General features: G+C 48.7%; 1 protein-coding gene across 1 annotated transcript; it reads left to right on the forward strand.

The window, feature by feature from the left end:
• Positions 3,806 to 8,269, forward strand: MYC (MYC proto-oncogene, bHLH transcription factor). Its single transcript, XM_021388395.1, has 4 exons — positions 3,806 to 4,096; positions 4,868 to 5,384; positions 5,974 to 6,162; positions 7,133 to 8,269. The coding sequence occupies exons 2-4, from the start codon at positions 4,883 to 4,885 to the stop codon at positions 7,693 to 7,695; spliced, it is 1,254 nt and encodes a 417-aa protein (XP_021244070.1). The 5' UTR covers positions 3,806 to 4,096; positions 4,868 to 4,882; the 3' UTR covers positions 7,696 to 8,269.

Below are 16,041 nucleotides of genomic sequence, written 5' to 3' on the forward strand. Positions count from 1 at the left end.
TCTTTCATTCCACAGCCCTCTCCCCATTTAGTTTTCTGCTCTTTCCCTCTGTGCGGGGGAATCAGCGGGCTGCACTTTTCTGTAGTGAGGAACTCAGGCTGGCAGACCACCAGAAGCCAGCACAGGGCATGAAGCTGTGATATTTGCTGTGAAGCCCCTTGGCCACGCAGCTGTGACAACTGAATAAATAAACGCCATCCAATACCACTTTTGCTCACCCTATAATTCCACTGTATGAGAGTGGGCATTCACAAGGTGAGGACGAGCACAGCCTTTTCTGCAGCTGCCACAAGAGGTGTGTGTAGGTCCTTGTGCTTCATGGTGACAGTGGCCCCCAGACACCTGCATTTCTCATTCATGGTGGGGAAGTCCACCGAGGTGTTTGTCAGGGCCATGTATGTGTCGTTTTGGCCCTGGGAGAGGGTAGGAAGATGTTATTGAGACAGCACTGTCAGCTTCTGCCTACACACATCTCACCTCCTGTTGTTACAGAAAGTACAGCCACTGAAAGAGATGAAAAAGTTACACGTCTCTTTTCTGGCTCTTCTTTTAATAAGGTAAATCCATTTATTTTCTGCACTGGGGTCCTATGGGACCACTGTGGAGCCAGGATCCCTACACAATGCTATTGGATGTATACAGGTGCCCCAGCTGATCTCAGTGGCTCTGAGCACAAAGCCCACATTTTGGGGAGTAAACCTCACACCCACAAGTCATTAGCTCTTTCCAGCACTAGTACCTCATTAGCTTTCCCATTCTCACCCTGCAACCCACAAAGCTGGGGAGAGCTGAAGTGACCATTTCTGAAGATAGCCACAACTTTCAGGCAGCTTTTTGCCCACTGGAAAGGAGACTGCAGACGTCCCCTGGAAATATGACATGCAGCAGCTGAAACGAGTACCGTGATATCACAAGTTGTCTCAGGGGTTTCCAGCCACAGAGAGGTGTGAGAGGTTTTTCCACCATCCCCACTTCGCTCTCAACTTTTGCTTTCATTTCTGTTGCTCGCAGGTTCCTGATGTGCCGTCACTCATCAGTTCCACCCTCCCACCTCCTATTTGTCATGAGAATCCCAGACATCAAAGCAATCATGTTGACTCCGCTGTCTCCTTCACGTTATAGTTGCATATTTATTCTTCCCATATAACAGCTATTTTGTCAAAATGGCTTTTACTGGAGATTTATACTTACTGTTTTCACACCTTTCCCTGTGTTCTTTCTGGGCTTGGACATAAAAAATCAGAGCAACAGGAACTCTGGAACAGGCTGCCCAGAGAGGTTGTGGATGCCCCATCCCTGGAGGTGTTCAAGGCCAGGTTGGATGGGGCCCTGGGCAGCCTGGTCTGGTATTAGATGTGGAGGTTTGTGACCCTGCCTGTGGCAGGGGGGTTGGAACTTGATGATCCTTGAGGTCCCTTCCAACCCAAGCCATTCTATGATTCTATGATAGCAAAACGTCTTTCTTCTGCCACGTAAGAACTGCACTGGGGCACCTCAACACTGTCGCTCCAAGAAAAAGGGAAGTCTCAGTCTGAGACCGAAAGAAATCTATAGAACATTTTAAAGATTTTCTGAAGGCTATTGTTTCAATAACACATTTCTTGCAGTCCTCCTCTCTCATTTTTCCATTCAGATGAACATGAGGTATTTTAGGAGTCCACCTGCTTATGTTCCGTACTCCTCACTTCAAGTCATAATGCTCTGCGATACTGCAGTTAGTTTTTCTGCCTATAATTATATTGCAGCACAGGATTATGATTCTCAACCCTATGTGTACTGGAGTAATTTTTTGAGTATTTCTGCTATTTCCAGCTGAATTTAAATAGCTTTTACAGCTCTGAGAGCATTATTGCCTATTGAGTCATTCTGATGCTGTTCTTAAATGGATAAAAGAATCGTTAGATGGTTTGAGTTGGAAGGGACCACTAAAGACCCTCTAGTCCAACTTCCCTGCAATGAACAGGGACACCTACAGCTCGATCAGAGTCTGGTCCAGCTGACCTTGTATGTCTCCAAGGACACAGCATCCACCACCTCTCTGGGCAACTCCTTCCTGTGCCTCACCATTCTTACTGTAAAAAATTGTGTTACATCCAATCTAAATCTCCCCTGTTCTAGGTTGAAACCATTTCCCTGTGTCTATCACAACAGACCCTGCTAAAGAGTCTGTCCCCTTCTTTCTGGTAGCATCCCTACAAACTTCTGCACTGGGTGGAACTGAATTAATTCAGATCCTGGCACCTTTCTGGTGGAGTCCTTCAGCCACACGCTATTTCCAGTCACACCAGCAAAGTCCACTGCAAAGTGGTGTAGCCTTCAAAAATAGCACGATGTATTTTAAGCCACCTCGGAGCAAGGGTAAACCCGATTTTTAAAATACCCGTGGGTGAAGCGCCCACCTCGGCACTGCACAGCGCTTCCAGTGTGCCGATCCCCTCTTTTTTTTTTTTTTTTCACGAATCCATCCCTCTTTGCTACCCAACAGCGGCAGAAAGTGCGGCCAACTGCGCTCGGAGTGGAACTTGGCTGCAAACACTCCGCTGCTCAGCGGATTTCCACTAAAAAAAAAAAAAAAAAAGAAAAGAAAAATGGGAGGAGGGGGGAGATTTTTTTTAAATTTTTTAATTTTATTTTTTTTGCCGGGAGGGGTTCGCGCAGGTGCCGGGCCGGGGCTGCGCGCTGGCTCCCGCGGGCGCGATCCGGCGCCGGGAGAGGGCGCGATGGCCCCACGGTAGCGGCGGCCGTGGGAAAGAGGAGCCGCCCCCAGGGCCGGGGAACCGCACCGGGGATGGATGGGGCGGGGGGTGCGGGGTCCTCCCTCTCGGCGTTCCGCATCCAGCCCCGCTTCTGAGCTTAGAAATCATACAAATACTTATAACTACGCGTGGTGTGGGGGTGAAGAAATAAATACGAAATAAATAAGAAATAAATTAAAAATTGGAATTAGAATAAAACCACATATCTCAGCGGGGTGCCCGCAGGTGCGGGTATTGCGGCGGGAGGGGCGCAGATAGCGGTCCCGCGGGGCCGGGCAGCCGCGGTGAGGGGCGCCCCGTCGGGTCTCGGCTCCGCGCGCCGTCCGGAATGGGCAGCGGGGAAGGGGTGAGCCCGGGGTGGGGAAGGAGCCGCTGGGTAGGGGGGTGCTGAGCGAGCAGGGGGGCGGTGCAGAGCCCCCGGGGGTCACCTTGCAGCCGCCGCCCCCCCCTCCCCCCGCAGCCTCCTCCCGTTTAATCCTCCGGGATAACGAAGCAGCGACACGGGCGGGGGTGCGCAAGCCACGCACGCTCCTTTGTGCTGGGAGCCGGCGCCCCCCACCCGCAGCCGCGTTACGGGGGGACACGGAGGGTGAAGCTCCCCTGCTACCGTCGGGGGGCAGCGGGCAGAGGGGGAGCGGCGAGGAGGAGGGAGGCAGCGAGGAAGGGCACAGCGAGCAGGGAAGCAGCGAGGCGCCCTTTTCATCCCCGCTAGTATTTTCTTCTTCTTCTTTTTTTTTTTTTTTTTTTTTTTTTTTTTCCCCCCCCCCCTTTTTGAAAAAAAAAAAAAAAAAAAAAAAAGCCAACCGCTCCTCCGCATCGCCTCTCCCCGGCCCCGCTCCCTCCCTCCCGCCCGCCCAGCTCCGGCTCTCAGTGCCCGGGGGGGGCTCGGAGCTCCGCGGCCGCCCCCTCGCGGCGCGCCCTCCCCGCGCACGGAGCCGAGAGGGAGGAGACGGCGACGCGCACGGCGGGAGCGCGCACACTCGCGGGGCCCCGCCGCGCTGCTCGTGCTCCCGCCCCCGCTGCATCTCCCGCCCGCCCTCTCGCCGGCGTTTTAAAGGAGGAAAACTTCTATTGTACCGGACGGAGCGCGCCGCGCCGCCTTGGACCGTACAATCTGCCGCACGCCGGGAAGGCGATCCCTCTCTCCGCTGTATTATTTTTTTCATCGTGGTGGGAGGAAGAGATCTACGTTCTCCCGGCGTTTTGGCTCCTTTTTTTCCCCCGTCTTCTCCGGCGGCTCTTTTTGTATTTTTATCTCATATTTCCTGATTTTGTTGTTCCCCGCACCGCCCGCAATTATTGCCTCGCTCCGTCTCGCAGCCGGCGCGTTGGAGGAGCCGGTGAGTCGCGGGGCTCCGCTTTGCCCATCACTCGATCCGCCGCTCTCGGGCTGACAGCGCGGGGCCGCGGGACCGCCGGTGCCTCCCGGGGGACGCGGCGCTGCGCCGGGGCACGGCGCTCCCCATCCTTCTCCGTGCGCTCGGCTTGGAAATAATTTTATTTTTTGGGGGGGGTGGAGGAGGGCAAGAAGCATTTGCTTCTCCAGCGTACGCTCGGGCAGGTTATGCTTATTGCACATATATACGCCTCTCTGTATGTGTGTGTGTGGATATATATGTATATATGATAAATTTGGCAAAGTTTGCCCAGCTCCGTGCACGGCCAGGTGGGTGGCTGGGGAGCAGCCCGGCTCTGCGCTGGGAGCTCTCGGCCCTTCCCGCTCGGCTCCCGGTGCCGGAGCTGTGCACCGGGTGAGCGCGGCGGCTGCGGGAGCTGTGCCCGAGCGGAGCCCCTCCGGAGAGCCGCGGGGAGAGGCTCCGGGCGTTCCCAGGAGCTGACCCCTCGCTGGACGGGGTCGCGGCTCCCGGTCACCCCGCCGAGCTGGGGAGGGGGTGAGGGGAGGTCGTGCATTTTATTATTATTATTTTATTTTTTATTATTATTTTATATATGTATTTTTAACAATTTTTCAATCCGACGGCGCGGGGTGCCGGGAGGGAGCGCTGCGCGCCGAGGGGCGATCTCCCCCGCTACAGGGGCCGGGGGGAGCGGAGCCCCGCGGTCCCGAGCGCGGCTCACCCGGCCCCCCCGTGTCCCCCTCCCGCCCGCAGGCAGCAGCCGCCGCGATGCCGCTCAGCGCCAGCCTCCCCAGCAAGAACTACGATTACGACTACGACTCTGTGCAGCCCTACTTCTACTTCGAGGAGGAGGAGGAGAACTTCTACCTGGCGGCGCAGCAGCGGGGCAGCGAGCTGCAGCCGCCCGCCCCGTCCGAAGACATCTGGAAGAAGTTTGAGCTCCTGCCCACGCCGCCCCTCTCGCCCAGCCGCCGCTCCAGCCTGGCCGCCGCCTCCTGCTTCCCCTCCACCGCCGACCAGCTGGAGATGGTGACGGAGCTGCTGGGGGGGGACATGGTCAACCAGAGCTTCATCTGCGACCCGGACGACGAATCCTTCGTCAAATCCATCATCATCCAGGACTGCATGTGGAGCGGCTTCTCCGCCGCCGCCAAGCTGGAGAAGGTGGTGTCGGAGAAGCTCGCCTCCTACCAAGCTGCCCGCCGGGAGGGGGGCCCCGCCGCCGCCTCCCGCCCGGCCCGGCCCGGCACTACGGGCCCCACACGGCCCCGCGGCCGGCGCATGAGCCGTCGGCCGCCTTAGCGCATCTATTCTACTGCCTTGCCGAGGATAAAAAAGAAGAGCAACTGGAGGGACTATAAGGCAAACGTTGCTGGAGCTGCCGGGGCAAAGTAATCTATTTAATCTTTCCCTTTATTTGTTGGATGCTCGGGGGCGCGTCGCTAGCATTGGGCCACGGCTTCGGGAGGGAGGGAGGGAGGGGGGCCGGGGAAGAAGGGAGGGAAGGCAAAACCCACTTGGGAAAGGCCAGTGCTGGTTTTCTTCTTCTTTTTTTTTCCTCTCCTTCCCTCTTCTTTCGCTCCTCCTCGGTGCGGGAGCCCCGCGCCGCTCCCCGCGCCCCGCAGCCTTTGTGCGCCGCGACAAAGCAACAAAGCGCGGCCGGGCACAGCCTGCCCATTGATTTCCTCCCGGCCCCGCCGCTCCTGCCCACCCTTTTCTTCTTCTTCTGCCGCTTCTTCTCCTTCTCCTGCTCCCCCTGCCGCCTCGCCCAGCCCGAAGCCGCCCGGGCGGGTGCGCGCCCGTTCCCGGCCCCACCGAGCCCCGCGCAGGGGAAATTTTCTTTCTTTCTTTCTTTCTTNCCGCCGGCCCCGCCGCCTCGGCCGGCCTCTACCTGCACGACCTGGGCGCCGCGGCCGCCGACTGCATCGACCCCTCGGTGGTCTTCCCCTACCCGCTCAGCGAGCGCGCCCCGCGAGCCGCCCCTCCCGGCGCCAGCCCCGCGGCTCTGCTGGGGGACGACACGCCGCCCACGACCAGCAGCGACTCGGGTGAGCGGCGCCCACGCGTGTTGGGGACCCGAGCGTTCCTCCTTCCCCCTGCGCGCAGGACCTCACCCCGCTTCTCCCCCCTTGCGCGCACCGCTCTGTTAAATGCCACGTTAGCGAGGCGCGCTGCGAGTTTATTTCCTGGAAAAACAGTTTTCCCTCCACCCTTTTGGAGGAAAGAAGGAGTCAAAAAAAAAAAAAAGAAGGAGGGAAAAACTTTCGTAACGGGGTCAGAGCCTGAGAGCCGGTCCCCAGCGCGGGAGCGGAGGGAGCGCTTCCCGGTGACACCCGCGGGTCGGGAAGGAGTTAACTATAGCCCGAGAGCCGCGGGGAGAATGCGGGCGGGGAGGTGCCAGTGAAAGTGGCTGCGAGGAGTGAGTGAATGGGGCTGGGAAAGTTTTAGAAATGCTTCCTTAGGTATTTGACAGCGTGTTCCGCTCGCTCAAAAATTTGGGTTGAAAGCGAGTGGCTACTCAAGCACTGCAGCCTTCGGGTTTTTAGGTTTTTTTTTTTAGGGTTTTTTTTTTTTTGTTTAGATTTTCCACGAATTAGCAGATCAAGAGAGATTGAGAAAATGTCTCTGAATACACATGTGTGTTAAGTAAGCTTTCTTCTGAGGCGTGGCCAAAGCCTTCTAAATCCTTAATTAAGGGCAGCTTGAGTCTGGGAGCTTTATTGCGCTGCGCTGCTGACAGCCGAGGTTAAACTTTGCTGCTATCTCTGCGCTCGGAGTTATGCAAGAGCTGTGCAACTTTTGAAATCGGGAGCCAGAGTTCCGAGGGCAGTCCTTGAAACCTTGTTTCCTTAAGGGAAGGGCTCTTGGGTAGGGAATGGGGAGTCTTGCAGAGTCGGGTGGTTTTAAAGTAGGTTTGTCAATGGGTTTCTTGCTCCGTGGCTTGGAGTAACCCCTTGTCAGGCTGTCTTGAGAGTTTTTGCACAGATCAGCTCATGATACTATTTTTTTCCCATGCAGAAGAAGAACAAGAGGAAGATGAGGAAATTGATGTCGTTACATTAGCTGAAACAAACGAGTCTGAATCCAGCACAGAGTCCAGCACAGAAGCATCAGAGGAGCACAGTAAGCCCCACCACAGTCCGCTGGTTCTCAAGCGGTGTCATGTCAACATCCACCAGCACAACTACGCTGCTCCTCCCTCCACCAAGGTGGAATACCCAGCCGCCAAGAGGCTAAAGTTGGACAGTGGCAGGGTCCTCAAACAGATCAGCAACAACCGAAAGTGCTCCAGTCCCCGCACGTCAGACTCAGAGGAGAACGACAAGAGGCGAACGCACAATGTCTTGGAGCGCCAGCGAAGGAATGAGCTGAAGCTGAGCTTCTTTGCCCTGCGCGACCAGATACCCGAGGTGGCCAACAACGAGAAGGCGCCCAAGGTTGTCATCCTGAAAAAAGCCACAGAGTACGTTCTGTCCATCCAATCGGACGAGCACAGACTGATCGCAGAGAAAGAGCAGTTGAGGCGGAGGAGGGAACAGTTGAAACACAAACTTGAGCAGCTAAGGAACTCTCGTGCATAGGAACTCTTGGACATCACTTAGAATACCCCAAACTAGACTGAAACTATGGTAAAATATTAGTGTTTCTAATATCACTTATGAACTACACCAGTCCATCGAGTATGGAACTATTGCAACTGCATGCTGTGCGGCTTAACTTGAGACTACACAACCTTGGCTGAATCTCCAAACGGTTTGGCCAGAACCTCAAAACTGCCTCATAATTGATACTTTGGGCATAAGGGATGATGGGACATTCTTCATGCTTGGGGACGAACTCTTCAACTTTTTTTCTTTTAAAATTTTGTATTTAAGGCATTTTTTTCTTATGAGAATTCCAAAAAGAGTTGTCCCCAGATTGCTGTATATATTTACACATCTTCTTGCCATGTAAATACCTTTAATAAAGTCTTTATAGAAAAATGTGCAACATTAATACACAACAGTTGTGGCAACTGGATTTATACTTGTCTTGAACTTGTGTGCCATAACATTTCACAGTTTTGTTTTTTATTTAAATACATTTTTCTTTTAAAAATGATTTTTATTTTGTTTTTAGATAAATAAATATTTGCCCAAAATATAATTAGCTAAATCCTGTGTAAAGACTTTCCTTTGTTTTCCACTGTTGCCATTAGATGCTTGTTTCCATGACATCCCTCTCCTTGTCATCATAGCAGTGACCTGAGAAAAGTTGAAAGTGGGTTTAGGTGAGAGGAAATTGTAGTTCGAAGCTCAGTGGGGAGTTTGGCTTCTTTTATCTCCCCCACTCCTTTTAGTTCCAGGAGATGAAACCAGTGTTCTTGGTGCTTTGCCTACTTGGCTGTGTGCCCCAACGAAGGTGATGGTGATCATGTCCATCTTGCCCATCCATGATCTCTGCTTTCTGAAGGTAAAGCGGGGCCACTTTTTTTTCACACGAGCCCAGTGCATGGGCTCTGCATTCTTTCCAAATAAGCTTAATGATGTTTTAGGGGCATGACCTCTGTTCTGCACTGGGGATCCAGCTATGTATTTCGAGGACTGCTTTGTAGTGAACTCACCTTAATTGCTTCCTGTTTGATTTTGAACAGAAGTTTAATGGGATAACAAAATAAACCGAGGTGGTAAGTGTTGACGTTGTTAAAACAACGGAGCCGTTTCCCCTTTTAAGTGCTGAAATCAGCAGAGCCAACCTTTCTAGGTAAACACCCTAACACTTTATTAATGTGAATAGTTACGTGGGATTTCAGGGAATACTGAGTTCAAGGACAGGGAGCACTCAGAACCACACTTGTAGCAAAGGAAAAGAAGAGCTATTTCTTATCAGGAGAATGTGCTCTGACAGACTCCTAACATTTGTCAGTCCTTATTACATGGCTTTTACATTCAGGAATTGTCTCACGATCAACTTGAGGTGAGCCATAAAGCACTTACCTGACGCAGCTCCAAAGATGAGATTTGAACTTTTTCTCCCCTTCTTTCACCTATTTAGCTCAGCCTTGGTCAAAACATGAGCAAGAAATCAATGACTCCTTGGATTTGGAGGGAGAAACTGCTTTTACAAAATCTGAACTTTATATTTGTCCATTTTCACAATTCCCATTGAATACTTGTTTGCTTGGCTATTAACCAGTGCCAGCAACCAAACTGGAACAGGGGCTTTGGGTCTCCTGCTGCTCTCAGGTTGGGAGCAGGGTGAGGAAGGGTGCAGGATGACATGGGGCAGCCAGAGGAGATAGCAGCTTATGGACAGAGCAGGTGCCAAAGGTTTCTGCCCTGAAAAGCCTACAATAAATGTCCCGACAATTTTGCATGTGGGACATTCAAAAGGAAATGAATTTCTAAATCCCATTTGATTAGGTGTTTTAGGTGTCAGACTGAAGATTTCTTGGGAGAAACATCGTTCTATTAAAAATCTGGGAGAAAGCAACATTTTTTCTTCTATTTGCACTACCTGCATGCAAATGAGTTCATAGAAGCGGCACAGTTGCATTTTTTCAGTGTGTGATTCAGATATTCAGAATGATGTGAAAGTATTAACGTATCTGAACAGTAAATCAGGACTTCTTCCAGCTCTGCATCACAAAGAAGTTCTACCTTGTATTAAACAGATTAGCTTACTTTAACATGGATTTGTCTGTACCTATTCTAGATACTGGGTAGGAACAGAAGTGGGTCATTGTCCAAGAATTTCTAAGTGCGTCCCCATCCTCTGAAACAGAGTGTAGATCCTTCCACGATCTTCAAAAGATTCTGCCACCTTTGGGTCCTGTTTCTTGTGTTAGCAAAACTCCCTTGCTTCTTCCCGTTAAATGCGGTTAGACCACAGTGATTAATAAACCTCTCCATATTTGTCAGCTTCTTAAATCATTTGGAGAATATATATTTTTTATTCTATCTGCAGAAGGTCCTCAGTCTTTTGATGCATAAGATACTGTCAGTTAGTTAATTTCTTAAGTTCACCTTTCACTGGGGCATCAGCTCCACTTGCCATTGCTTTATGGACAGATGATGAACATGACCCCAAATTGCCACTCCAAAAACGATTACGAATTTGTGGTATGAAGTTTGTATTTAATGATGTTTCTTACTTTGTTGGAGGTTTTTGAGGTACCTAATTAATGTAGTGAAAAAAAAGTGACTGCTGTTACTGTTTAGGGGAAGGGGGTCCATTTTCCATCTCAGAATGAGAGATTGGGATGTTCAAAAGACACAGACATTCCATTGGATTTCTCAGGCTGGATTCAGTTAGTAATGCATTGTATATGGGCAGGGAAGTGCTGGGTTTTGCTGCTGTTTTGGAGCAGTAAAGGGGATAAGTTTCTAAAAGAAACCTCTCAATCTTGAAATAAGTATTTATAGCACTTGCCAAACAGGTGTACCAAAACACTGCTTGAAATACAAGGAGCATTTTTGATTTCATCTCTTTTCTCCTTCACTTTCACAGGAGATTTCAAGCCACTTCTGTTCCAGAAAAACATTAGGCAAAATATGGCTTTGAAGGAAACCGTCATGGTGGAAATAAAGTGATCATCTATCCTCACCGTTCACATTTAATTACATTGATTTTTAGAGTTCCAGCTTCGCTTTTTCCTTCTGTCTTTACTAATAATCTAAACGGCAGCGGCATACTAATGTAGAATGCGTTGGCGTAGCATTGGGATGTTCAAAACCACCTGTGCTGGCTTCATTCAGCCCCGTCGATGCTATGTCTGTGAGAATTCCAGGTTTCATCAAGGGAAACGGACCCGTGCCAGTGGAGGATGTTTTTGGAATCTTGATCACTGCCTCTAAAGAAATCCCTTTCCTCGCTGCTGCCATGAGCACTACTGCTCCTGCAGCACTTTGCAACCACTGCGGGCAGTGGGAAGATGACAAGCATTTCATCAGAACTATGTTAAAAGGAGAATTTCAGGCAAGCAGAATAGAATTACTGTGCGCTGGAAAAATGCCAGGCCTCTTCAGTTAACATCTGAATTTATTCAGAACGGAAGGTAGAGGTGGTTGTTTTGCCTACAGAGATGAACAAGCTTTCAATACGCTGGATTTTTTAACTCATTTTTGGATTGGTCTGTGTTAGAGTCATCTGCCAACAGATTATCAGAACAAACCTGAAGGATATGGCATCCTAATACAGCCAGACTGCTTGGGAAGAGACCAAGGATTTACTTCCCAGCTCACAGTTCTGCTGTTTCCTCATTTTTAAAGGATGTATGTGGGAGCTTCTGAAAAAGCGCTCTGCTGACTGAGAACTAACCCTGGCTTCCCCTTGAGGTTTCCACACAAACTAGGCTCAAACCTGCCTAGCAAAAAAAAGATTGAGAAATGAGATAAATGAGCCACAAAAGCTGGATTTCATTTCCAGCATGAGTGTTCAACATCCATCAGCATTTACGTACCTTAGTATCATTTACTCATCTTGAGCATGGTTATGCAGTCACTGGGGACATGCAACCAAGAGAACGTTGTCCAAGATTCAGAATGACAACAAGGAAGTAAAAAATCTTTTTTTTTCTTTTGGTTTTTGTTTTCCTTTAAATTTTCACAATTTTCCTATTCACCTTCTACATCCTGCTGACAGCACTGGACTCAGTGGTGTGAATAATGGAACCCAGGAAGAGCTGGAGCTCCATCTTCCTAAGAAACGAGGTAAGTTATTCTTCCATCAGAGTAAAGATTCAACTCTTGGCAGTAAGCATATTAAAAAGTTGTATCTACCACTTGCTCAAACTGTTTAATATCTCTAGTTAGTGAGCAAACCTTGCTTCAAATCCCCACCTATGAATGGGAGCCCAATCTCTGATGCCCATCTGCATGGTCATGCTTGAAGCTGTGGGACACAAGGGAAAGTCCTTGGGAAGTGTTCAATGACACAACTTCGGATGACCTGGAGGCATTCAAGGCCAGGTTGGATGGGCTCCTGGGGAGGCTGATCTGGTGGCTGGCAACCCTGCCCACAGCAGGGGTTGGAACTTGTATGGGCTTTAAGGTCCCCTACAACTTAAACCATTCTATGATTCTATGACTTGGATGGAGGAGCATCTTACTCCTCAAGCACTGTCTCCCGTTTTCAGCTTGCCATACAAATTGCAGTTATTCCCTGCTCTGCACAAGTCTGGGAGAAAGCATCTGGGTGAGTTAGTTCCTAGCATTATGTCCAGCTGACTGCATTCTGTTTCTAAACTCACTTTTCATGTATCTCTGCAGATTTTCCTATGGCTACTGTTTGTTGAATACATTTCCATTAAAGGCTAAACCTCTCTTGTAACCATGTATAATTTCCATGCCCCAATTATGTGGAATTATGTTTTCCCTACAGGATCAAATAGAAAAACAAGAAGAAATAAAGGATTAGGTGCTATGAATGAAGAGGTTTTAAAATATAAGCTGCAAAAAATGGAACAATCTGACCGGTTAACAAAGAGTTCCAAGCAGAGAAATTAATGGAGAGCAATTCCCTGCTTGGAACTAATTAGCCCCATCAGCTCCTTTCATGTTAATTTATCCGTAATGAAAAAGAACAGAAATAGAATGAAAAAAAAACAGAGGAATTGTGCTTTATATACAACTGCTGCAAGTGGGCAAACAGAAACAGTCTGCAGGCTAAAGCCCAGTCCTGGGCACAACCCACAGCCGTCGGGCTGGCTGCAGGTTGCAGCTGCAGAGCATCGGTCCTGTTTTGCAGCACATGGTTTTCTTCTGCGCAAGGGCTGCTTGGAGGATAGCAACTGCTGGAGCAAGAGTTTCTTTCCACTGCTTTTTCTCCAATTTCTCTGCTTTTCAACAATGGCAGAATCAAACGAAGTCTCTTGCTGCAGGTAGTGTCTCTGATTGAGTGCCCGGCCGAGTGTCTGACACAGCCTTTTTGGCTGGAGACCAAGGCCGTGATGAGTTAGGGAAAGAGGGATCCTCTCTGTAGCTGTGCAGACTGGATACAAGGAAAACATGTTTTGCAATGAGAGTGGTGAGGCACTGGAACAGGCTGCCCAGAGAGGTGGTGGATTCTGCATCCTTGGGGACATTCAAAGGCAGTCTGGGCAGACTCACTCTAGCTGTAAGTGTACCTGTTCAGCGCAGGGGAGTTGGAACAGATGACCTTTAAGGGACCCTCTGAACTCAAACGATTCTATGATCCTATAAGTCTGTCCCCTGCCGAAATGCAGTACCTGCAGCACCCAGCGGGCTCCCAACCGGTCTCGCGCTGCTGTGTTGTCACCTTAGATTTGTTTGGTGCAATATAGGCAGTGTTGTGCCTAGAGTTCTTTGGGATTTCATTGGACTGCCCTAGAACCACTCCTTAAATAATTTGTTTTCATTCATGTCATATATATCACAAGAAATACTAATTGTGCTCAGTAATAAGTGCCACACAGCAAGGATTTCCAGCAAGAGTGCTTTCAGAAAGCTGCCGTTAGAGTTGTTGAAAACAAGTAAAAATGGACTAAAAAATATATTGAGGAGGCTGGATCAGATCGACATTTCTATCTCCATTGTCCACCACGTTTTTGTCACTATTTCACACTTTAAGTGGCTTTTAGGCTGCACATTAAAATTGGGAATATAGAAGAGTTACCAGAATCTAGATTAAAAGGGTGCAACAAAATACATTACAAGCATTGTGCTACAGCCCATATTCCATGCTCATGCAAATTTCAGAAGGAAATCAAATTTGATTCATTTATTTCTGAGGAATGTGATGAAAGGTGCTTCTCTCTTTCACAAGAAGAGGAAGAACTGCTGAATAACAGCTACAACTTCGCTTTTAAATATTATAATTTTTTGCATTGTATAAACATGGAATCATAGAATTGTTTGAGTTGGAAGGGACCACTAAAGGCCATCTGGTCCAACTGCCCTGCAATGAACAGGGACACCTACAGCTAAAGGAGATTGCTCAGAGCCCCAGCCAGCCTGACCTTGAATGCCTGCAGGAGTGGGTCATCCACCAAACAAGATGAACAAGAGTGGAAAAGGGCATTTTTTAAAATTATTATTATCTCTCTTTTTTTTTTTTTTTGCTTGTATCAACCAAATGTTTTTCACAGATAGAGATTTTTTAAAAAATCCATCAGACTTTAACAGCTCACCGTGGCTATAGACACAGTGATTTGCAATGGATTTGGAGAAGAAAAGACATATTATTTTGACAAATTGTACTGTTTTATAATATTAATTTGATCTGCAGAATTCCTCTCATCTGGGATAAAGCAGATTTTTCTCTGGGCACAAGTAAAATCTTATTATGCATTCTCATTATCGTTCATCATTGTGGTAAAGATAATATTGTATTGTGCGTAGATTTCCACATATTGAGAGAATGTAAAAGGCTATATGAATATCTTATGAAACAATTGCCAACCAAAATTGACATCAAAGTGATTCAGCTATGTAACATGTTATTCCCCCCCCCTGTAAAATTGGATTCTGACTGAAAAGCACTTTCCTCCTTCTAAATTTGTGAAAGAGAGAAAAATGAATCTCCTGCCCTTATGGAATGAGCTGGCATTTTTCCACGTCTAACAAGGGCAAAAGTATGCATCAGCATATGTGCTTCTATTCAGAATTTAAGTGTTGGTCTTGGGTTCTTAATTAAAAATGAACCCATATCTTCCCCATTCATTTCAGTTTGCTTCCCTGGAACTGAGAACAAAGCGTGACACCCAAAGCAGTGATCACAAGCTGCAAAAACATCAGTAGAGCACCAGGGGCCAAAATGATTGCCACATGGTTATGATCTGCTTAGCAGCTGAAGCAAGACATCTAAAGAGCCTGGTTACTGCCACTGACCTCTGTGCAGCTGCATCACACTGCCTTGCTCTGGGTTCATGCCTTTCTTCTGATTTTTCAAGTATTTTTCTTGAAACCCATGGCCAAATTCCCATTAATGTCAAGGAACTGCTGCACGGGAATCCTACTTCCTGGAAAATTTTAAGCTCAGTTATGTTTCCTGGAGGTTTCTCTGCAAGTTGAGAGTCGTTCTCTACGTCGAGGCTCTGGGGCATGTCAAAGGGCAATGAAGCTGTGAAGGGTCTGGAGCACAAGCCCTATGTGGAGCGGCTGAGGGAACTGGGATTGTTCAGCCTGGAGAAGAGGAGGCTCAGGGGAGACCTTATCGCTCTCTACAATGACCTGAAAGGATGTTGGAGTGAGGTGAGGATCAGCCTCTTCTCCAGGTAAAAGTGATAGGACAAGAGGTAATGGCCTTAAGTTAGACCAGGCGAGGTTGGATGTTATGAAAGATTTATTCTCAGAAAGAGTGGTGAGATACTGGAACAGGCTGCCCAGGGAGGTGGTAGAATCACTGTCCCTGAAGGTATTCAAGAAAAGAGTGGATGTGGCACTGAGTGACATGGTCAAGAATGGACACAGGAATGGGTTGATGGTTGGACTGGATGATTTTAGTGGTCTTTCCAACCTTCATGATTCTATGAGTCTATGTAATGTGCCTGTTGCTGGTTCTAGGGGAACTTGCTCTGAGGAACAGCAAATCCCACCAAGTGCCATCTCCTGGAACAGAACCCTGCTTCCACACAATGCAAAGTATCAACTGGCGCAAACTGACTTTGCCAGTTTAAATCTGTTTAAAATGCTTTGAATAGAAAGCTCTGTCCAGATGTTATGGTAAATCAGGTATAGGCTGTCCTGCTGCAATCTATCACAAACACTCCAGAGCATGCAGGTCAATGGTGCTGTTGATCCAAACTGTATTTATCCCATCTCCAGCCATGCATGGCTTCGATTTGGTAACTACAAGTCCATCACAACCAATTTATTCCCTAATTGGATTGAATCTGTGTAAATTAGCCCACAGTTTGTAACTTCCTTTGTCCTGGTATCCATTATGAGCAAAATCTCAACCTCTTCACAGTCACCTGCAGAACACCT

This window comes from Numida meleagris, chromosome 2, assembly GCF_002078875.1.
Source record: "Numida meleagris isolate 19003 breed g44 Domestic line chromosome 2, NumMel1.0, whole genome shotgun sequence".
Lineage (NCBI taxonomy): Eukaryota > Metazoa > Chordata > Aves > Galliformes > Numididae > Numida > Numida meleagris.

Bases quoted from the DNA above. Each gene is read 5' to 3' on its own strand.
- MYC (XM_021388395.1), top strand. From the start codon at position 4,883: ATGCCGCTCAGCGCCAGCCTCCCCAGCAAGAACTACGATTACGACTAC. The intron at 6,163-7,132 runs GTGAGCGGCGCC...TTTCCCATGCAG, and splicing joins CACGACCAGCAGCGACTCGG to AAGAAGAACAAGAGGAAGAT.